Source organism: Puma concolor, chromosome C1 (genome assembly GCF_028749965.1).
Source record: "Puma concolor isolate L17-30 chromosome C1, mPumCon1.1.hap2, whole genome shotgun sequence".
In the NCBI taxonomy this organism is placed as follows: Eukaryota; Metazoa; Chordata; class Mammalia; order Carnivora; family Felidae; genus Puma; species Puma concolor.
The window spans coordinates 78,816,172-78,838,306 of record NC_141674.1 but is presented as its reverse complement, the minus strand read 5'-3'; the positions used below and the strand labels follow the sequence as shown (position 1 = coordinate 78,838,306).

General features: G+C 47.5%; 1 protein-coding gene across 3 annotated transcripts; it reads left to right on the top strand.

The window, feature by feature from the left end:
- Positions 1-10,123: 10,123 nt before the first annotated feature.
- On the top strand, positions 10,124-20,958 carry GFI1 (growth factor independent 1 transcriptional repressor). Of its 3 annotated transcripts, none has more exons than XM_086717552.1 (7): positions 10,124-10,275; positions 12,615-12,821; positions 13,147-13,329; positions 15,089-15,576; positions 15,681-15,818; positions 16,868-17,033; positions 19,345-20,958. In XM_086717552.1, the coding sequence occupies exons 2-7, from the start codon at positions 12,707-12,709 to the stop codon at positions 19,521-19,523; spliced, it is 1,269 nt and encodes a 422-aa protein (XP_086573678.1). In that variant the 5' UTR covers positions 10,124-10,275; positions 12,615-12,706; the 3' UTR covers positions 19,524-20,958. The 3 variants fall into 3 exon arrangements, with proteins under 3 accessions (XP_086573678.1, XP_086573679.1, XP_086573680.1); XM_086717553.1 differs by lacking the exon at positions 10,124-10,275 and adding an exon at positions 11,678-11,815; XM_086717554.1 differs by lacking the exon at positions 10,124-10,275 and adding an exon at positions 11,841-11,952.
- The last annotated feature ends 1,177 nt before the right edge of the window (positions 20,959-22,135 follow it).

Below are 22,135 nucleotides of genomic sequence, written 5' to 3'. Positions count from 1 at the left end.
TCTTGACTTGGACGTGTATCTATGTAAAAATTAAGCAAGCTCTACTCTTAAGATTGATGCACTTTTACTGCATGTAAATTATACATCAGTAAAAGTTTACAGAAGAGAATAAAGCATCCAAGACTATTTCTAGAGCTGTTTAAGAATTGCTGTGAATTGTAAGCTCTGATCCCCATAAGCAAGTGGTATTGCTGACTTGTTCCCTCTACAGGCGTGAGGAGACCTGGCAGGATAGCATCATTTATCTCATCGTTTTACAAAGCCAGCCTGAATAAAGGACGATTTAGTATGTTTGCTTACTATTGAGGGACAGCATAACCAGGATTAAAAGTCTGGGCTAATATCGAAAATCACTTAGGTTTAAATAACTGTGTGACTTTGGGCAAAACTTTCTTAACCATGAAATAGGAATAATAATAATAATAGCACTGCCTATCTCAAGGGTTGTTGTATTCAGTGAGATAATACGGGGAAAGAACTTGGCACAGTCTCATAGTCAACAACCAATACAAATGAGTTATTAGCTTGGTTGATATTATTAGCCTGGATTTATCAGACTCATGTTGGACACATAAGGACCAGGCAGATGTTAGCTATTAATTGTCCGTTATATCCCAATATTACACTATTCGTTGCTTTGAATTTTCGCAGCCTTTGGATCCATTGGCAGGAATTGGTTATGGGGCCAACTACACGTGTTCAATACCGATACACTCTATTCTGGCTGCCTCCTGTTAACACTTACATTAAATCTTAAAGATTCTGAGTGATAAAATAGTTTTTGTAGATGAGCAAGACAACTCTTTGTTTTCAAAACAGAAAGGCAAGTACTATTCTATATGAAGATAAGATAATTCTTGTTATCTCAACTCAGAGCTCCTGATAAAACTCTCTTGACTTATCACTGCCAGAAAAGTTGCTATTTGCAAAATAAATTTACCTTTGGTAGGTATTTCTCATCTTCTCTAACTAGTTTATAATGTTATAAAAATGTTATGTAAATTACTTTGTTTAATTACCTCTGTACATCACAAATACTTGATCCTGAAGGTATGGCAGGATATAGAAGGTTACAACTTCTGGGGGGGGGGGGGGGGGGAGGTGTGCTTAATTAAGATTTTATTTTGGTGTTAATATTTTTTAAAGATTTTTAATGGTTTTTTTTTAACGTTTATTTATTTTTGAGAGAGAGTGCAACTGAGGAGGGACAGAGAGAGGGACAGAGGATCCAAAGTGGGCTCCGCCCCGACAGCGGAGAACCCCTATGCGGGGCTCAAACCCACAAATGTTGAGATCATGACCCCAGCTGAAGTCAGATACTCATCTGACTAAGCCACCCAGCGGCCCCTAAAAGATGTTTTTATATTAGGTTATGTTGATGCTGAATCTAGCTGGAATTATTTGGATGTTCACTGTACTTTTCTTTAAGCTATTCTGAATGAAAATATAAAATTGAAAGAATATTATTTTGGCCATGTTCTATGGAAGTAATTTTTTAGGGTCTCATTTGTGTGCTGTGCGGACTCAAAAACAATTTCCTTAGGTAAAGCTTACACCTGACTTTGGTTTTCCCTTGTAGGTGAGAAAAGCCTTTGAAAACAGCCAGGTGTCCTTTACTACTTGAGCGTTCATAACAGATAATACTCTACTCTGAATTGTCTATTGAGACATATGTGTCTGAATTTTAACAGCTCAGAATAGCTATGTTCCGGGATTTAGCTGGGAGTAAATTCTCATTTTGTCATCCAATATTTATTAAAAACTCAGTAGGGAGAAGCAATTTTCAGGGAGGATTCTTCCAAGTATACATCAGTTTATGCACTTTGTTTTAGACAGTCTAGGCTAAAGCATATCCGTGGATTAAACCAGATAAATAGACAGCTGGTACCTTGCTAGACAGTGCCATAGTTTCCCAAAGTATAATTTTTTACCTAATTGTGTTTTTGTGTAATGTCAACAATGTATATTGAGGGTTATGATACGCAAAAACTTTTCTTGCACCTATTTTAAGGATATATGAAAACATTGCTCATTTCTGTCACATTTTTTAAGACCCTAGAGAAATATATCTGATCTTAGTACCAAAAAGAATTAATAGTATTAGTTAATCTCAACTTTGTAATTAGAAAGGAAGGAAGGAAGGAAGGAGAGAGAGGGAGAAAAGAGAAAGAAAGAAAGAAAGAAAGAAAGAAAGAAAGAAAGAAGAAAGAAAGAAAGAAGAGAGGGAGGGAGGGAGGGTAGGAAGGAAGGGAGAGAGAGAGGGAGAAAGCAAGCAAGCAAGCTAGCTCCCACCTACCCTCTCTGACTCCTTCCTCAGAGAATCCTAGCAAAAACTTTTTTTGATAAGAGAAGTATCATGGAATATGCCAAAATCAATTCTTTTCTACAATCCAAACTGCAAAATGCTTCCCAAAGCAGAAGCAAAAATGTCTTTGTGCAAAAAGTAGGCCACATGCTTCTGCCACTGGTAGAATATTTTGATGCTCCAGAATCCTACCCCTGCTTCATATGATGTGAGTCTCAGATCTGTAGCACAAACTGCAACGTGTTAACCAGTTGTATTAGCGTTCTCCAGAGAAACAACCAGTAGGGCGTGTATATATGGACATACAGGTTTTTTCCCCATCCTGAAGTACAGCATTCCTATGAAACCTTTTGTAAGTTGAAATGGTGTAAAGCAAAAAACAATTACCATTCATTTATATGGAAAAGTTTTTGAGCATTCCCAGACCCCCAAAATACCTTAGGACACATCTTGCTAATGGATAAACAAAATAAATTCCTATGAAGCACAGATGCTCAGAGACACAGTTCAAAGCTATGGCAATTTGATGCTGACATACTGAGTGTAGTAGTTCCTGGGGAAGGAGCTTAGTGGGACCACTCTCTCACTGCTCAGGGTGTGTGCTGCCTTTGTAACTGCTTGAGGCAAAAGAATATGCTGAATACTATTTTTGCTTTTTTGCCTTTTTTTCATATCCTATGAAACAGCTCTAGAAATAAAGTCTTTATTTTTTTTATAAATTTTATTGATGTTTAACTTCTGTATGTACAGTAAAAATTAAAAAATCTTAAGATTATAGATTGGTTAATTTTTACACAGATATACACCCAAGTCAAGATCCTCTTCAGATTCTTTTCTGTTAGTGAAAGCAGGTACTAACTAGTTCTTTTGTAAAAGCAAGTGGCATAAAGGAAACTTCTGAAAAGCAGGGGATACCTGTATACAAGAGATTTATTATAGGAATTGGCTCACATTGTTATGGAGGCCAAGAGGTGACTCCATCTGCAAGCTAGAGAACCGGGGGACCAGTGGTATAATTCATTCTGTCCAAATGCCTGAGAATCAGGGTTGCTGATGGTGTAATTGCAGTTACACCTGAGAACTAGAGGGCTGCTGGTGTAACTGGACCCTGAAGGCCCAAGAACCAGGAGCTCTGATGTCTGAGAACAAGAGAAGATGAACATCCCAACTCAAGACAAGAGATATATATATATATAGAAAGAGAGAGGGGCACCTGGGTGGCTCAGTTGGTTAAGCATCCGACTTTGGCTCAGGTCGTGATCTCATGGTTCTTGAGTTCGAGCCCCACGTGGCACTTTCAGCCCGCTTAGGCTCCTCTGTCCCCCTCTTCCTGCCCCTCCACCATGTGCTCTCCCTCTCAAAAAATAAAAAATAAAGGGGTACCTGGTAGATCATTTGGTTAAGCATTGACTTCAGCTCAGGTCATGATCTCATGGTCCATGAGTTTGAGCCTCAAATCGGGCCCTGAAATGACAGTGAGGAGCCTGCCTGGGGTTCTCTCTCCCTCTCTTTGCCCCCCACCCCCCCGACTTGCACTCTCTCTCAAAATTAAATAAAACTTAAAAAGAATAAAAATAAACAAGGGGCACCTGGGTGGCTCAGTCGGTTGAGCATCCGACTTCAGCTCAGGTCATGATCTCACATTCTGTAAGTTGGAGCCCCACGTCGGGCTTTGTGCTGACAGCTCAGAGCCTGGAGCCTGCTTCCGATTCTGTGTCTCCCTCTCTCTCTGCCCCTCCCCTGCTCATGCTCTGTCTCCCTCTGTCTCAAAAATAAATAAAAACTTTAAAAATTAAAAAAAAATAAAGTAAACAATAAACATTAAAAAGGAGAATTCATCCTTCCTTTTCACCTTTTTGCTCAATAAGGGCCCTCAGTAGATTGGATGATGCCAACCAATGGTGAGGGCAATCTTCTTTACTCAATCTACTGATTCAGTGTGGTTTGGTAGAAAGAGACAAGATTTGGAATCAACAGATTTGGTTGGGTTTTAAAAAGTTGATAGTTATCAGAACCTGGGCTTCTTAAACACTGGTGTCCTTATGCAGGAAACAAATGACTCTAATGCCTGCCTCAGAGGACTCCGTGGCCTCCTCCGTGAGGCCAGCAGAGCAGCAGCAGAGCTAGAACACCCAGTGGGCTGCACCTGCCTGCTCCTGCCCAGGGATTTGCCGCTCAGGCTGAGCCTGGGGTATTTGTGTGAGCTCCTCACAGCTGGCCTGAGGTTTCCAGGACCCCCAACTCCTACCTTACCTCTGGCTATGGGAACAGACATCCCCTCTAGGGAGCTGTGTTTTGGGAATAATTTTTAAAAGTTACAATATACAGGCTTTACTGTTTTATGATTTAAAAAATTTTTAAGTTTATTTATTTATTTTGAAAGAGAGAGAGAGAGCAATCAGGGGAGGGGCAGAGAGAGAGAGAGAGAGAGAGGGAGAGAGAGAATCCCAGGCAGGAGCTCAAACCCACGAACCATGAGATCATGACCTGAGCTGAAACCAAGATTCGGATACTTAACCAACTGACTGAGCCACCCAGGTGCCCCTGGGCTCTACTGTTTTAAAGCGAAATGTTTCATCTGTGGTAGGGTAAGATGATAACCAAACATCCTGGAGGAAATGATGAAAAACTCAAAAGAAAAATAATTCTACATTTCTCTCTCATTACATTTTCCATTCACCAAGTAAAATCTACTCCTTTTTTTCTTTCCATAAAAGTTCACGCCGGGTATGTTTCTATGAAGAGTCATCTCATACAGCCCACACATAAGATGACACTTTATTCAGTCAATCTGTTCTTAGGAACAATGTAAAAATATATATGTGGTGAGGTTAACAATGTTCTTATTTGAACTCGAACACCAAAGCTGAGAGCCCCTACCTCTTCAGATGTTTGAAATCCTTAATGTAAAAGTTTAAGTTTTTCATAGTGATGGAGTATATTTTATAATGTAACAACATTTAAATATATTAGTCCCAAAATGTTTATTGAAAGAAAATTGTGTTTTTCTTTATGTTTGAAAAGGTTCCAAATATTAATACGAGATTAGGTCTTACTCAAAGTGTAAGTTTTACATTAATTTATCTCCAAATTTCTCCTTTACCCCATTTCCCAGTTTTTGCGTATGTTAGTAAAAAAGCATTACCCACTTTCCATAAATGATGATACCATCTAATCTAATTTTGACTTACAGTGTCATTTGAATTTTATTTTTGGTAGCCTGCCAGTTGTAAGAGTATAAGGGAGACAATTATATTACCTAACATTTGAATTAAGGCATCACACAATTATCGCCCTGCATTTATTTTCTTTGAATGCATACAACTGAGAAAATATATGAAAACTTATATTTCTATCTGACTATACTCATCAAAACAGCTAATCCAAAGACAAAAATTAAATAATTTTTTAATACTAAGAGGAAAAAACATGGCAATATGACAGGGTGTGGCCACTCTCTAACAAATACTTCTTGTGCACAAAATACAGACCCGTTCTATATCTGTTCTTTAACCAAGGTCTAACTTTTCCATAGTTGATTTTTATAATCCTTTAACTATTTGTCAAGTGATATGAATTCTTTTGATTGATGCATTACATAAACACACTATCCAAAACACTTTTTCTGGTATTTTCAAGGGCGTTAAAAATATTCATTGTTGGATCCAGAAATTCCACCCCTCAAAATATATCCTAAAGAAACAATGTAAAATGTGGGCAGAACTACATCTAGAAAACTTTCCATCGTATTATTTAAAGTAGTAAAAAATGAAAACAAGCTAAATACTACGATGGGGGTGATTGCATGAATTATAAGTAATCTAGATTATAGAATCCTATTTTAGCCATTGAGAATGATGAAAGATAATATTAAAGCAAGGAAAAGGACTGTCATGATTTTTATTTAAATAATGTTATTATTTTTATTGTTAAATGAAATCTGAAAAATAAAGAGAACAGAAAGAAATATGATTATAATATTCACTGAAAAAAAGAATACACTTTTATAGCTATGATATGGTTGTAATTATGTGGGTTTTTTTAAAGCAGAGCAAAAATACTGGAATGTTGTTTTACTGGGGTTTCTTCTTTTTTTTCTTTATTAAATTATATGAATTTTAATTTATAGTAAAAAAAATGGAGTTAAAAAATAAATCATCACCTTCTTATACACCAAATCTCTTGTCTAGCTTATGACGGAGCTTCATGCCCAGTCCCATCCTGTAATTTTTTTTACGTGTTTATTGATTTTACGGTCATTATGTCTTCCATAGCTACTCTTGGCCAATAGATCACAGTATTTGACACATGGGAGGCATCTCCTGTTTTAAAGATGGGCAAACTAAGTCCTGAAACAGTTATTCACTTAACGTCCTCTAAATAGATCTATAAAATATCTACAAGTGAAAATTGATCCTTGATTCATTCTCCTCTGCTCTTTGATTTAAAAAAAAAAAAATCCAAGTCCCTGCAAATGACTATAATGAAGTTTACTTATGCGAAGTTAAATAAATTGAAGCAGGACATGGAACAAGGTTAAACTTAGGACACTCTTACTGGGAGAATTCTTCCATTCTTGGTGCTCAGACGAACTTGTTCAAAGTGAAAATCAAAGGGCTGCTCCATGGGCTTGCAAGGTAAGTAGTTTTCTGACTTTACAGGAGAGAAGCTGAGGCTGGAGAGTCCAGTTAACTTGCCCGAGGTCACAGGGCTAGTAATTGGCAGAACGGAGACTCATTTCCACCAGTGATTGTCTGTAGAAAGCCTGGACTCTTTCCCCTCCTGGCAGCATTGCCGTGAACATCAAATGAGGCAAAAATTACAGAAAAGTATGCTGGAAATGGGGGCATTGCCCTTCTCTGCGATTTCAGGATCCCCACTCTTCCTATGCCTACCCCATATAGAACAGAAATGGTAAATGTAAAGCTTTGTGAAAACATAAACAAGAAACTAGTAATACCTTGTTACGGTTTGTTGGGTTTTTTTTTGTCTGAAATCTTTTGTTGTAGGGGAATTCTGTTCTATGAGATGCTGCTCGAAATAAATGGGCTGCTGGCCAGGACTTGGAAATGTTTGTGATATGAAGAACGCCATTTGTTATTTAGCATCTACAGATATATTACTATTATTATTATTTAATAACAATTAATAAATTACTGACAAAAATGTACATTTAACATCCTCTTTTTGGAAAACCAGTATTATAGAAAATTATGCTCCAAGCCTACCTTCTGCTTACCATTGGATCTATTTCAGTTCCAAAGGAGCACACTGGAGGAAGGATTCTTTCCAGCTTTTAAAAACGTGCACTTTGGGGGCGCAGGTGTCTTGTTCTCTTCATTCTCTATTTAGTGGTGAATGAGAGGTAGTTTGAAGTAGTGGGAAGTCAAGTTCATTGTATCATCATTTCCAGTGCTGGCTCTTCTTAGCTGCAAGTTTCTTAACCTCTCTGGGTGCCCCACTTCTTACTTTTCTCCTCTGTTCCCCATAAGTGTGGGAGTTACATTTTGACACTATACATCTAGGAAATGACCTGATCTCTCTAGTCAAATATTTTTATGTGTACTTATTTGAATCGGTAACACATACATATGGTTCAAAAAATTTTAAATTATAAAGAGAAATTCTATGCCATCTCCCTCCTGCTTGCTTTTCTCTGGGTGTCCCTGTTCCAGTCCTCAGTTTTATTTTACAAATTGAGAGGATGTGAATGGCAAGCTAAGCAAGATGACTAGATTTAATCTGAATGAAAGGGATTTATTCTCAAGTGATACTGTACAAGGTGATTATTTGTCCCCTTATAGCCTCCCCCATGTTTTCTGAGCAGCATTCAACTAAAGTACTAAACAGTCACAGTGCCTTTTCAAGAAATTTTGACTTTGAACTTGCTCATGTGCAAAGGAAATGGTTCAGCCGTTTCTCTAGAACTTGGTTGATAATAAATTTCCTTTTGTTCCACTTATAATTTTCTTTTAAAAATTTGCCTTTTTCTACTGTTGCATAGGGTGGAAGGAATAACGGAAAGATTTATTGTGGCCCGCTTTTAGATGTTTATACATTAGGCCAGGACAAAGAATACAAGAATTAAAAGCATACATACAAAATTACTTACTTTCTCTTCAGTTTATTCAATATTTGTAACCCTTCTGATTAAGATTGCTTACCTCTGGATGCTAACCAATTATAGGGAAAGGCGTGTTGAACAAATGAACAGTAGTGTAAGGAGAATAGCTAGGCAGGCTATTAAAAGGTGTATCTAGTCCAGTACCTGGCACACAGTAGATGTAGGACCACTGCTATATAAAATGTCTGATCTATTAAAGCATGCTTGAACTACTGCCATGGTAACCAAATATTTTCTGCACATCTTTGGGTTTACAAAGCAAATTAAAAATCATTAAAAAAAAAAAACAAACACAACCATCTCTCTCTATGCAAAGGGCTACAAGGACCTTACTTTTCCATGACAATTTTGGCTTGATCTAAAATATGGTACATTATTTTGCAAGAACTGAGGAGCAACACTCCCTTCTCCCGGTATCTGACACTGGAGACGTACTGCGCAGGAAGTTGTGATCAAAATCTAGCTCAATTCACTTAGGAAAGTAACGTAATTACGACATCCACCCCCGTCAGGAAAGGGTTTAGGTTTAAGCATACACAACAGGCCACACGCTATGGATCATGGCAGACATCTAGCGTTGGAAGTTGCTGCATTTATTTATGGGTGAAGTTTACATTTTCCCCTGTTCTATTAATAGAATTCTTAACTCCTTTCATCATTTACTCAGTCCACAGACGTCTCTTAAGAGCCTATCAGGGACCCAAGAGTGAAGATCCAGTGCCTATCCTCAAGGAAAACACAATCCGAGTGAAGATTTCCTTTTTCCATACTCATCGGGGTGGCGCTTTTATGGCGCTGTATTGCTCTTCTCAGGACCAGGTGCCCGACGTGCGGCTCTCCCTGGCGGGCCGGGGCGGGGCGGGGTCAGCCGAGCCGCCGCCATCGCCGCCTCCGCCGCTGCCCCCGCGCGCTCCCTCCCGCGCAGTCTTTAATTTCGCAGCTCCGACCACCGGAAATTAGCCGCGGGCGGAGGGTACGGGGCAGAGCGTGGGGGAGCATGCGTGGGGAGGGCGCGCCCGCCAGCCTAGCCGGGCGCCCGCGGGACGCGCCGCCAGCGCCCTCTCCGCCGGGGGCTCGACGCTCGCCCACCTTTTCCAAATTTAACCATTACCTAAATCCGAAGGGAAATGAGCAAACCTCTCGGATTGGGTGTCAAGGTATTTTCAGCTTCGTTGGGCGTATTTATCCCGAAGTGTTTCCACAACAAGCTATTTCGGGGCAGAGGGGCAGGTTTCGCTCTGCGGACGCCGCGGCCACTCGCCGGGCTCCAGGCCGGCGGCAGCGTCGGCCGGTGATTCACGGCCTCAACCCGGGGGTGGCCAGCCCAAATAGGCGGCGGGGTGGGGGTGGAGGTGTCCCGGGGCAGAGGGGCGGGGAGGCCTCGTTGGAGCTAGGCGCTCCCACTCCCCGGCGCTCCACTCAATCTGTGTCCTGAATCTGTGACTTCTTCTCGCTGCGGAAGTCTCCCGAGAGCCAATAATGGTTCATTTTCTTTTGAATCATTTCTAGTGCCTGGGTGTTGGGCTCTCCGGGCCTCCCCATCCTCCGCAGCCCCACAGAGCAAAAACGCGGAGGACCTCCTGGGAGGGCGGCTGGAAAGGCCAGGCCCCGGGTCCGCCTCCTAGCCCCTTGCGCAAAGGAGCGCGCCCAGACTGGGGGTTGGGGGGCAGGTCTGAGAGGACTAAGAGAGCTACTCCTTAACGCTCAGGAAGTGAAGCTTGTGGTTTTGGGGGCTGAGCTCGGAAGGAGATTAAAAAAAGAGAGAGAGAGAGAGAGAACGCAGTGTCTCCCGAAAGCAACTCAGTTTGAAAACTCGGAGCGCAGTGCCGGTGCCCTGACCCCGCAGGTAGGTCCGCTGCGCCCGTTCTGCGCCTGCCCCCCTGGTGGGGGCGGCCGCGGGGACTAACGGGGCACCGCCACTGCGGGGGCGACCAGAGGGCGCTGCCGGGTTCCCGCCTGCAGCTGGCCACTGTGCGGGAGCCCCGAGAACCGTATCCGCAGGGGATTTGGCGCAGGGGAGCAGGATTCATCCGGGAAGGAAACATCTGGTGGGGAGGCGGTGGCAACTGCGATCAGGAGGCTGCCCCTCCGTGCCTCCACTCCCGCCTTCCCAGGCCCAGACGGTGAAGAGAGGCCCTGGCCCGCGTGCGCTCAGGGGGCCGCCCCGCCCTCCCGCCGCCAGCTGCTGCGCGAGGTCGCCTTCCCACGCGCTCAGCCCTCGTCCCTACTACCCAACCCACTCCACTCTCCCAGGGTCGGGTAGGGCCAACCCGGCATGCGAGAGAAGAGCGGGGCTCCGCCTGGGTGGAGAGGCCGCCTCTGTGCTCGCCTCATCCCGCGCGGTCCCAGCCGGCGCAGGCTCTGCGCCCGCGCCGACAATTCCCCCTGCCTCCCCGCCTCCTCCGACCCACCTCGCGCCGACGCAGACCCAAGCCTCAGCAGGGCCCTCAAGACCGTTTCGCCCCATTTTCCTTTACCTCTGAGTTTCATGGCTGCCTAAGGAATTCGTTTTTGCGTTTGTGGTGTCTATAAGGCCGAAGTGGCGGCTCACGCAGAGGCCCAGGGAAAACTGTGGTGGCAGGACTGCGCCCTAGGGCAGCCCCAGCACCCCCAAGCCTCCTGAAGTCCCGATCCTAGGGGCGGACTCAGACCGTGGCGGGTGGCACCCTCACTCCCAGGGGCCTTCTGGCTCTTAGGACTCCGGAAAGGTCCCTTGGGATTCCGATAGACGTCCCAGACGACTCTTCTCCCAAGCCTGTCCCCACTCCACAGTAGGACGTGGGATGCCCTCTAGGGAACGAGTCCCTGAGAACTCGTTTTCAGCTCGGAGCGGCAACAGGTAGTCTTAGTGTCCTGCATCCTGCTCTGAGAGCCGCGTAGCTCCTAGTCTGGCAGCCTAAGACGCGCGAAGGCCAAGGACGAGATCCTTGTCCCCGCCTGTGGTCCCCCAGCACCCTTGTTACTGAACTAGCCTAGACCATGGAGAGCTGCTGTACCCCCAAGAGCCTGCAGCTCCCAGGTGAACGCGGCGCCCATCGCCTTCACTCCGAGAGGAAGGCAAATTTCGAGTTCCCTAGACCTCCTTGCCTGCCTGGTTCCGCCCCCGAGCAGCCCCAAGCGGAGCTGGAGGCTCTGCCCCGCCTCACCGCCGGGCTCAGGTTTCGACCCCGGGATTAGGTGAACTGATTGGGGGTTAATGAGAGCGGCGCGGCGGGCAGCTAGCTCCCTCCCAGGCCCGCTCCTGGACCCCGGCGCACTGGCCGTGGCAGCGCACCCTGCGCTCTCCGCGTTGGATAATCTGTTGTTTCTCCGCGGACTACAGACGCCGGGCAGTTCACAGCCATCGCGCACAAGTCGGGCTCGACTTCCCCTAGACAAGGTTTTCGGTGAGCAGAACGAAAAAATGCTTTTTCCTAGGACTTGGTTTCCGAGGTTAGATCTCGCCCCAGACTCTGCTTGCCCCCGCCGCACTCGCGTCTCCAGGCCAACCTTTTCCTCGCTTGAGGAGCGAGGGAGATCACGGGTATGCGAGTTCCACCCGGGGCCGGGGTCAGTCCTCTGCCATCTCCCCTCACGCCACCTTCCTGTTCCTCTTCTCTTCTGCCTTCCTTCTCCAGCCTCTGCTGCTCTCAGCCCCTCTGCTGCTCTCTCCCAACCTCTGCTCAGCCAGCCTAGTGCGCCCCTCCTCTCCCACCACCCGCCTCCGGTTTGTAGCGGGCTCTTGGAGTGCTTGGCTTGTAGCCCCTTCCTGGTCCCCGATCCCTCGGCCCTGGAGTGATCAGCCCGTCCCTGCTCTACTCCCCAGCCCGAAAACTAGGCCAGGCAGGCAAATGAGTGGTTGAGTTGGGGTAACTGGCCAGTTGGGGACATCGGCTCTCCGGAGAGTTTGACGGAGCGAGTTTTGCTAGGAAAGGGGAGGGGCCAAGGGGTGTGGGCCGAGCAGAAGGAAGAGGCCTGAGCCTCAGCCCCGGGACGGGTTTTACCGCTGAGCTGTGGCGGCGGCGGCGGGCTCGCGCCACCTGTCCGAGTGCCACCTGGTGATCGCGGCGCAGCGGGGCCAAGCCCCTCCTCCCGCAGGCCTCCCTCGCTCCTCCCCGGCTGAAGCTCTCTTTCCACCCGGCTCCCCAGTCCCCGGCCCAGGAGCGTGCGGACCCGCGTTTCCACCGGGTTCTTCTCTTTTGGCAGGTCTCCGCCTGACTGGGGCAGAGCAAGAACTCGAAGTGACAGTGGGCTGACGGCGGCTCCAGGCAGCGGAGTGGGGAGCGCGCCGGACCACCATGCCGCGTTCGTTCCTTGTCAAGAGCAAGAAGGCTCACAGTTACCACCAGCCGCGCTCCCCGGGACCCGACTATTCCCTCCGCCTGGAGAATGTACTGGCGCCAGGCGGAGCAGGTGCGGGGCGCGCGCGGACCGGGAGGGGCTGCTCCCAGGGACGTAGATTGTGCGCCCTGACACACCATCCCCAAAGGAGCCGGGCAGGGCGACCCTGAAGCCTCCTTTGCTGCCTTTTTTGTTTCCAACCGTCCGGGTCCCTTCCGGGCTCGTCGCCTAGGTGCCACGGCCTCTTTGCTCCGGCCCTCGGATCCGGAAGGGTTCCCGGCCAGGTCTGGGAAAAAAAGAGGACGCCCGGGTGCCACGGGTTGGGGAGGCACCACTTCAGAACCATTGGCCCCATTCAGGGCTCAGCCTGAGCTCCTATCCTGCCTCCTCTCCGCAGACAGCACCTCGAGCGCAGGAGGGGCGAAGACAGAGCCCCGGGGTCGTTTGTCCCCCGACTCACAGATGACTGAGGCCCCTGACAGAGCCTCCGCATCTCCGGGCAGCTGTGAGGGCAGCGTCTGCGACCGGAGCTCAGAGTTTGAGGATTTCTGGAGGCCTCCGTCGCCCTCTGTGTCTCCAGGTAGGAGCTGGTTGGGAGCTTTGGGGCCGGGGCAGCAGGGTTCCCACGGTGAAAAGTAAACTAACTCAGCTTTGGGTTCAGAGATGCTAAATGGATGGCGGAGGGTCTTTCCGACAGGAGAGCGCGTGTTCGTGGGGTAAGGAGCCCGTAGGGGAGGCATCTGGCTTTTCTGGGACTGCGTCAGCCTGTTTGCGGGGTCTGTTGCTTGGATCCGAGGCGGCGGGACCCGGGTTGTTAATCTCTAACGTTCGTTTGGCGGAGATGGTGGGTGAGAGAAAATAAATGAGTCGTCTCGACAGGCAGCAACCTCGACATTTCGTTTTCTGATCAGTTGACTGCTTAGAAAGAGCTAGGATCCCCAAATCCAGACGCTGGAGTCTCAAACGGAAACCTGGGCAGTCTTTAAAAATTCCTCTGGCTCCCGCAAGCATCGGGCCTGGCAGAGCTGGGCGCTAAGCGGGAGGGAGGGGTCGGTCCGGAAATCTCTGCCCTCCTCTGAGTTTTTGCAGGCGCGGATTGGGGGCCTGTTTGATTTTTCGTTCGGTGGGGTTGGCCGGCCCAGCCTTAGAGACCAGTCGGTTGGCTACATTTCCAGACAGCAATGGAGTTTTGCGCAAAGTTTTGTGCACTTTGGGTGGGAGTGAGTCGTGGGTTCTGATCGGGGAAGGAGAACACACATTAGCTGCATTCTGCCAGGTGCCTGTTATTTCCAGATTGCCTTTACTAGTTTTAAAAGATAGTCCCAACCCCATCCCTCAGTGCGTTGATCTGGCTAAAGCCATGGCTGCAGCGAATGTATCTGGGAGCCTGCAACCCCATGATTCTTCATGGCTGTGCAGGACACCGCCCTCCAAGACGGGGTGCCGGCAATCTCTCCGCGGGAATCTTGGGGTGCATCCTCATTAAAACGGCTAGCCTGGAGTGTGCAGTGTGGGAACAGCTTCGTAAATCCGTATGCAAATAAGGAAAGGATACGTTGGGCAGCGGCACAGAGGCCTCGGATGTGGGAAAGCTATGGCACTGGCAGATGGTGGCTAAACCTTGTCAATTCTTCTCTGAGAAATGTGGTTTTTTCACCATCAAGCTATGACAAGAATGAGAATGGGGAGTATGTGGCAGGTAGTTCAAGCTCCAAACCTTCTCCCGCTGTCCCTTTGCTACTTGCACTGGGTATTGAAGGAACTGTTAGGAATGTTAATACTTCCCCGTTTTTTTCCCAGACAGATGTCTTCGGTAGGCCGGGCTGCATTTTATTTGTCCTCTCCCTCCTTCCTTATCGATCCCGGAAAGAAAAAAGACGAGTGGGAATCTGTAGGGGCCGGGAGAGTGCTGGCGCTGGGCGCTGGGCAGTCTGCGCAGGAGCGCTGTCGGGCCCTAAGGGGGGCCGCCTTCTCCTGCTCAGCTCAGCTCAGAGCAGGTATCAGCGCAGACGGCGTGGCGCGCTTGTTTTCGTGGCACCGCGAGTTGCTCCGGTCCCACCAGAAAAGACCCTCCTAACGTCGTGCGTTTCCGCTGCACTAAATTTACCCATCTCCTCGACCGATGCCATTTTAATTATCCGTTTGCTGCCCTGCCGCCTGCAGCGATCCTCGAGGTCCCAGAGACCCGGTCCGCGTTTTACTCTGGGGGCGTCAGGGCACCTACCGCGGCGCCTGGCGCACGGAGTACTCCACCAGTGCTGGGCAGCTGGCAGATGCCGCTGGGCGGCCTCCGCCCCGCCGTCTGAAGCCTGACCGGACGCCCCCTTGTGCCTCCACAGCCTCAGAGAAGTCGGTGTGCCCGTCGCTGGACGAAGCCCAACCCTTCCCCCTGCCCTTCAAGCCATACTCGTGGAGCGGCCTAGCGGGTTCTGACCTGCGGCACTTGGTGCACAGTTACCGGCCGTGCGCGGCCCTGGAGCGCGGCGCGGGCCTGGGCCTCTTCTGCGAGCGCGCCCCGGAGCCAGGCCACCCCGCGGCGCTCTACGGCCCGGAGCGGGCTGCGGGCGGCGCAGGGGCCGGGGCGCCCGGGGGAGGCAGCGCAGGAGGTGGCGCTGCCGGCGGCGCGGGCCTGGGGCTCTACGGCGACTTCGGGCCCCCGGCGGCAGGGCTGTACGAGCGGCCGACGGCGGCGGTCGGCGGGCTATACTCTGAGCGCGGCCACGGGCTGCACGCGGACAAGGGCGCCGGCGTCAAGGTGGAGTCGGAGCTGCTGTGCACCCGCTTGCTGCTGGGCGGCGACTCCTACAAGTGCATCAAGTGCAGCAAGGTGAGGCTCCCGCGCGCTTGGCTTAGTTGGTCCCACGCCCCCGCCCCTGGCCCGCGCCCCTCGGCCCCTCTCAGCGGCCTTCTCCCCGGCCCCACCCGCCTCAGGTGTTCTCCACGCCGCACGGGCTCGAGGTGCACGTGCGCAGGTCCCACAGCGGCACGAGACCCTTTGCGTGCGAGATGTGCGGCAAGACCTTCGGGCACGCGGTGAGCCTGGAGCAGCACAAAGCCGTGCACTCGCAGGTAAGCGCGGGGCGCAAGGCCGCGCGCGGCCCTGCTCAGGTTCGCTTTCGGGGATGTTCCGCTTCTCAGTGCAGTACCGGCCACTCTCCGCTTGGCATCTTTTCCCTTGGACGTCCCCGAACTGCCCCCAGTCTCCTCCACCAAGGCACTTTGCCCGGATGTAGGTGTGTAGGGAAAGGTGGCCGGCTCTGGCTTCCAGGCAGCCCTAGAGTTTGGTGTCACATCATTGTAAGCCTCCAGAGGGTGATCCTGATCATTACTTTGGGTTTGAGGAGGGTTTGTATGCACTCTTGCTGCGGATATATCAGATTTATTAGCTCTGGGTTTTGTTTGTTTGTTTGTTTGTTTTTTGCCTCGCTTCTTATCACCAAATGGTTGTCACTTAATCAGCATTGATCCCTCCCAAATGAAAAGAAGGGATGTCAGCTCATTTAGAGTATCCAGCAGCATATTTGTCCTGCTGTTCTTTCATTCATTCCTTTATTAATATTTGTTGTCCAACTTCCAGTTGCTAGGCACGTGAGAATCCTGTAACACATCAGGTCCCTGACAGGATGCCCCCACAGAATTTTTCAGCTTAGCTCAGTGACAGAGAGTAGATAAGCAATTAAGTGTACAAGTAACTATGACAAGAGAATGCTCACGTACAGACTTACTAAAAAGAGAAGTATTCTTCCATCTCTCTCAGCACTGGCCAGAGGGGGCAGTGGTCTCAACTGACTGAGGTCTAAGCCTCCTGTTGAGGAGGGTGGAGAAGTGTTTGTAAATGGGTGTCAAAAAAGCAGGGTGGGGATACATTTTTGCCATGGGGTGTGGAGGGTTGTGGGTGAAAAGTGGGTAGAAAAAGTGTTAAAGGGGAAGAGGGTGGGGTGGAGGGGGTAGAGATTGGAAATAAATCCGGGGAGAGAGAATGATGGGGCAGGCTAAGTGGAAGGGGAGCCCGAAGAAAAGGAGAGCCCTGGCTCTGGGGACTTTATGGTTGGGTTAGTGGTGAGGAGGATGGCAGCCTAGATGCCTGCAGTAGGAATGCCACATCTTTCTATCCACAGGAACGAAGCTTTGACTGTAAGATCTGTGGCAAGAGCTTCAAGAGGTCATCTACGCTGTCCACACACTTGCTTATCCATTCAGACACCCGGCCCTACCCTTGTCAGTACTGTGGCAAGAGGTTCCACCAAAAGTCAGACATGAAGAAACACACCTTCATTCACACTGGTAAGCTGAAGGCCCTTGGCTTGTAGAAAAACATCTGGTGAGGGCTGGAGTGGGGGAGCATTGTTGTTCTTCCCACCAATACAATTCACCTTTCCTGTGATATTCTGGCTGCAGAATGAGCGGTACCTTCCAGACAGAGTTAATCACTGCAGTGTATGCAAGAAAACAAGCAGGCCGATTCTCTTAAGTTTGTTTACAAACAACGTTCTCCCCCAAAGGGGCCTTGATTTGGGGTTGCATCCGAAGAACCAGTAAGCTGATCAGCCTCAGGCTCTTTATACTTGCAAAGACTATTTTCCTCCAGCAGTTTAACTGCTGCTCCAACTGCTCAGAGCAGGGTAAGATCTGAAGCTCCAGAGATTGAGGACTTTCTGCAGAGCTCCCACCCAGCCTTTTAGGGGAGGGACTTATGTGTGGCCTTTTGGCTGCATTTTTTTTTTTTTTTTTTTTTTTTTTTTTTGCAATCTAAGAGCTTATCCTGATTGAGGAGGGAAAAAACAATGGTAAATATTACTGAGCTGTCTGCTAAGCACTTTTCAAGTGCATTGTCTCATTTTATACTCACAAAAACTCTGGGAGGTAGAGACTATTCCATATCTCCATTTTAGAGATGAGGAAAGTGAGGCACGGAAAGATTAGGTAACCTGTCCAGGGCCCCAACAGCAAGTGGCAGGGCCAGGACTTAAATTCAGGTCTGCTTGATTTCAAATATCTATTATCTTGACCACTGGTTACTGTATTTTCAGAGTCATTAAGGTTGGTAGATGTAGAAAACTTCTATTTACTTATTGCTCTTTTCAAAATTTCAGCAAGTTCATGCCATAACAATGATAATTCTTTACCTATTATAATACTTTGTTATTTACACATTGCTTTCAAATCTAGCCCTTCTTTTGATCCTTACTGCCACCCCATAAAGTAGTCTTGCCATCCTGAAACTCAGGGTGATGCAGTGATTTAGCACAGGCCAGGCTAAGAGTAAATCTTGAGGCCATGGAATGCTCTGGCTTCCAATCTTGGACTCTTTCTGCAACATTTTGATTGTGTATAGGTGGCAGTTTTAATGCCAGGTGCAGTCTCTTTAATAGTAAATAATACACTTACAAGGGACCCAGAATTCTGGCTGTTTTATTCTAGAATATGAATACTGATGTAAAGCAAATTCCAGTGTGTTCCAAACACCGACCATTGATGTTTATAAATATGTTTGGGCAGTGTAGATGCCCCCATCAGAAAACTCAGAAAAATATCCTATTTTAATCGTGGACCCTTGTCTGAAATTTCCATGTAACTCACTCCTTTTGAGTAAAAGTATTTAAAACACTTACCAAAATGCAACTAGGATCTTGACTGAATGAAACATTAAGTCCTTATCAAACATTTACATCTTAGCTAGAATTTGTTTCTCAGATTTGTTTGACCCTAAAGGGATAGGGTAAGTTTTGATGGGTGCTTCCTTATCAAGGAAATCTGAAACATGAAGACAGAAAGGGGCACAGCAAGAGGGATAGAAGTCTCCTCAAAAACAAACTTCATCTATTGTTGCACTTTTCCAAGACCAAGCCCTGACTATAATGCCATGCTGAGGCTATGTGAAAATGCATGCCATTTACCCAAATGTTAAACAGCACATGGTTTGGGGGGAAAGACCAAACATTTTTTATTTGTTATTTATTAATCTGTGGTGAAGATTTGCTAGGATATAAAGAATCCTTATAAAAAGAAAGTAAAATCAAGATAGAAGGATCAGCCATCTTGAGAAATACTTCGTGACCCAAATGTGGATTTTAAAAATACGACTTTGAGAAATGTCTGTGCTTCAGATACATTCTATTGTCCTTCAAGAGCAAGAAAGAAGACAGGCTCACTGGTCCACACAAACCAACGCCCACTTGGAAACTCAGATTTGAAAACTTCCTCTGAATAAGAACAGAGTCACATGGTTTGAAGGACAGGCCCCCACCCCCACATCGAACATCTGCTCTGGGAGCTCTCTGCTTCTAAAGTCAGGGGTGCCTTGCCAGGGTGGATTCAGCTGTGAGTCTGGGCACGTGGCCTTTGCTCTGTTTCCGTTTAGCAGGAAACGGTTTGAGGCCTTTTGCTGGGAACCCCCACTCAGAAAGTCTCCCTTTCACCTGGTGCACCCATGACTTCCCAGGACTTGAGTTGCAACACGTCACCCTCCAAGTCACTTAAAGGCCTCAGACTGCGTTGCAGCCAGCTGCTGCTAAGAGCATGTGGGTCACAGTGAGTCCCCTCTAGCTTTATCATAGACTCATACTTCCTCTCCTCCCCTCCTCCATCCCTGCAGGTGAGAAGCCCCACAAATGCCAGGTGTGTGGGAAGGCATTCAGCCAGAGCTCCAACCTCATCACCCACAGCCGCAAGCACACAGGCTTCAAACCCTTTGGCTGTGACCTTTGTGGGAAGGGCTTCCAGAGGAAGGTGGACCTCAGGCGGCACCGGGAGACACAGCATGGGCTCAAATGAGGGCCCTGGCTGGCTGCAAGCAGCAAGCATTACACAACACTACGGAGGGCAGCCTCCCCACTTGCTATCATCCACTTCCGACATTTCAGGCCCTCGGAGCCAGTCCGAAGATCCCAGCAGGGTGAGCCCCTCCACCTTACTTCCTGGAACTGCAAGAGGGGATAAATTACCTTTACAAAGTTCAGCCCAGAGCGGGAACCAAGTAACTTACTGGGCTGTGAACACGCCGAATAGGCTCCCCCACACCAGAAGGAAGACTCAAAAGTCAAGAGGGGCTCAGATAAAATCCTGGGCTCTGCAGTTCTCATTCCCAGCCCTGCTCCACAGACAGGACAACCCTTCAGGTTTCTTCCCTTTTCCTGACCTACCCCAGATACTTGTGTGGAAGAGGAGGAATCACCATTTACAAGGTTGACACGTGCTAATGTTTTTATCTAGAATGAAAAATGAGTGTTACTTTTTTTTTCTTTCTGGGGAGTCTGTTAACCCCTTTCTATTGGGTGCTGCCTGTAAATCTTGGAAGAATCAATTCTCCCACTTGAAGAATGGTTCAGAAACTGATTTGGGGAAGGAGTTTCATACTTTTGAAATGACAAAATACGCTGTCCAGCCTGTTTCTTTTTTTTTAATTTTTTTTTTTTTAACGTTAATCTATTCCCAAGACAGAGAGAGACAGAGCATGAACAGGGGAGGGTCAGAGAGAGGGAGACACAGAATCCAAAACAGGCTCCAGGCTCTGAGCTGTCAGCACAGAGCCCGACGCGGGGCTCGAACTCACGGACCGCGAAATCATGACCTGAGCCGAAGTCGGCTGCCCAAACAACTGAGCCACCCAGGCGCCTCCAGCCTGTTTCAAGAGGGAGCAGAAGAAAAAAAATCACTTGGTGGTGAGAGGAGAGGAGAGTCCTTCCTGCAGGAGGCTTGTGAAGACTTCATCAGAGCAGCACCTCTGGACAACAAACCATCTGTTCACTCAGCAAGTGTTTATTGACCACAGGCTGCAGGCCTAGGTATCAGGGAGCCAGAGATTAAAGGTATGGCCCTTGCCCCTGCCCTTCAAAAGCTAATAGTTGCACCTCCGAGTGGCTGGGTCTGATTTTTCCCTCCAAAGGAATTTGGAGAAGACAAATAGAATCTTGAACCTTCTTTTCTGACACATTTGGATTTTATCAAGCATAAACAAACAAAAAAGGCTGAACAGATACTTCCAAGATTTGTGTGTATATTCAGTTTTTGATTGTTACACTGGTATTTTTAAGATGTCTAAGCTAGCAGGCATGTGAAGTGATCTTCCGTGTGTACTAGAAGGACACAAAGTGGTATTTTTACGTTGATGAGGTTTGTAAATGTTTTTAGATCTTCTGGAGTGCATTTTGTTTGTTAATACATATTTATTAGAGTGATGTTTTAAGTTAATAAAATATTGAGACTCTTACCTATGGCTTTTCATTTAGGTAGGGAATTTGGAAAAGACTTGTTTTAGTCCATAGTGGGAGTTGGTCCTGAAGAAGCTATAGTGAGGTATTAAAAGTAAAGCAGACAAGCCAATATCCAGAAGAGAGTAAGATCCAATCGCTCGGATTTTCATATGCTTTTCCCTTCTATACCTCAAAAATCCTTCTTTCTGAACAGAAAAACTAGGTATACAAAACTAAGCTCCTGTCTTATAGAGTCCCTGATGGTCCTCATGTACATAGATCCTTCTGAGGACCTCAGGGTTGTTTTTGTTTGTTTGTTTTTTGTGTTTTGTTTTGTTTATAGGTCAGAAGGCTCCCATATGAATAAAGAAATCACAGTTCTTGGGTCCAGAAATTGAGTCTTAGTCACAGCTCTGTCACCAACATGCTGTGCGACTTAGGCAACTCCTTTGGCCTCCCTGATTCCAGTTTCCTTGACCATAAAATGGGGATATGGTTCTGTCATCCTAATCCAACCCTGCCTGCTTTGATTCTGTGGAGACTGGAGGGGATAGAAAGTGTGTGATATTGGTTAGTTGCCTCACCTACTGCAAGTCTAAATATAAAGATGAATCAGGGGAGGGGTAGTAAAATTGGAATTTGAATTATTTCTGGCTCTATCACACCTGTGGGAATTTCTTGCATGAATCAGTCCTTAAGAAAATGAAACTAGAATAAGGTCCTGGCCTAAATTCCAACTACCTGTGCTCATTCTAACATCTCTCAGCCAAGGTATGCATGGCCTGTGGTGACCACCAGTAGATTGTGCATTTCGATTCAAATCAATTTCACACATACTGATTGAGAGCCTAGTATGTGCCTGGCACTGTTCTAGGTGGTTGGGTACAGCAGTGAGCACAGTGTCCTATGGAGCTTTATTTATTTTGTCACTGCTGAATCTTCAGCTCCCAGAACAGTGCCTGTCACACCAATAGGAGATCAGTAGGTATTTGCTGAGGTAGTAGGTAAATAAGCAGAGAAAATAAAATTCTGCTTAACTCTGACCAGCTCTGCTTTCTAGAGCACAATGGAAAGATAAATTGCTTGAAACTTTAGGAAACCAACTGAACACATAGGACGCTCTCTGAGTTGGTGGGTAAGGGGGCAAGACTGCTTTCCTCCAGTCTCTCTAAATCTCAGTCCTTGGCTGTGCTT

Bases quoted from the DNA above. Each gene is read 5' to 3' on its own strand.
- GFI1 (XM_086717552.1), top strand. From the start codon at position 12,707: ATGCCGCGTTCGTTCCTTGTCAAGAGCAAGAAGGCTCACAGTTACCAC. The intron at 13,330-15,088 runs GTAGGAGCTGGT...GTGCCTCCACAG, and splicing joins GTCGCCCTCTGTGTCTCCAG to CCTCAGAGAAGTCGGTGTGC. The intron at 15,819-16,867 runs GTAAGCGCGGGG...TTCTATCCACAG, and splicing joins ACAAAGCCGTGCACTCGCAG to GAACGAAGCTTTGACTGTAA.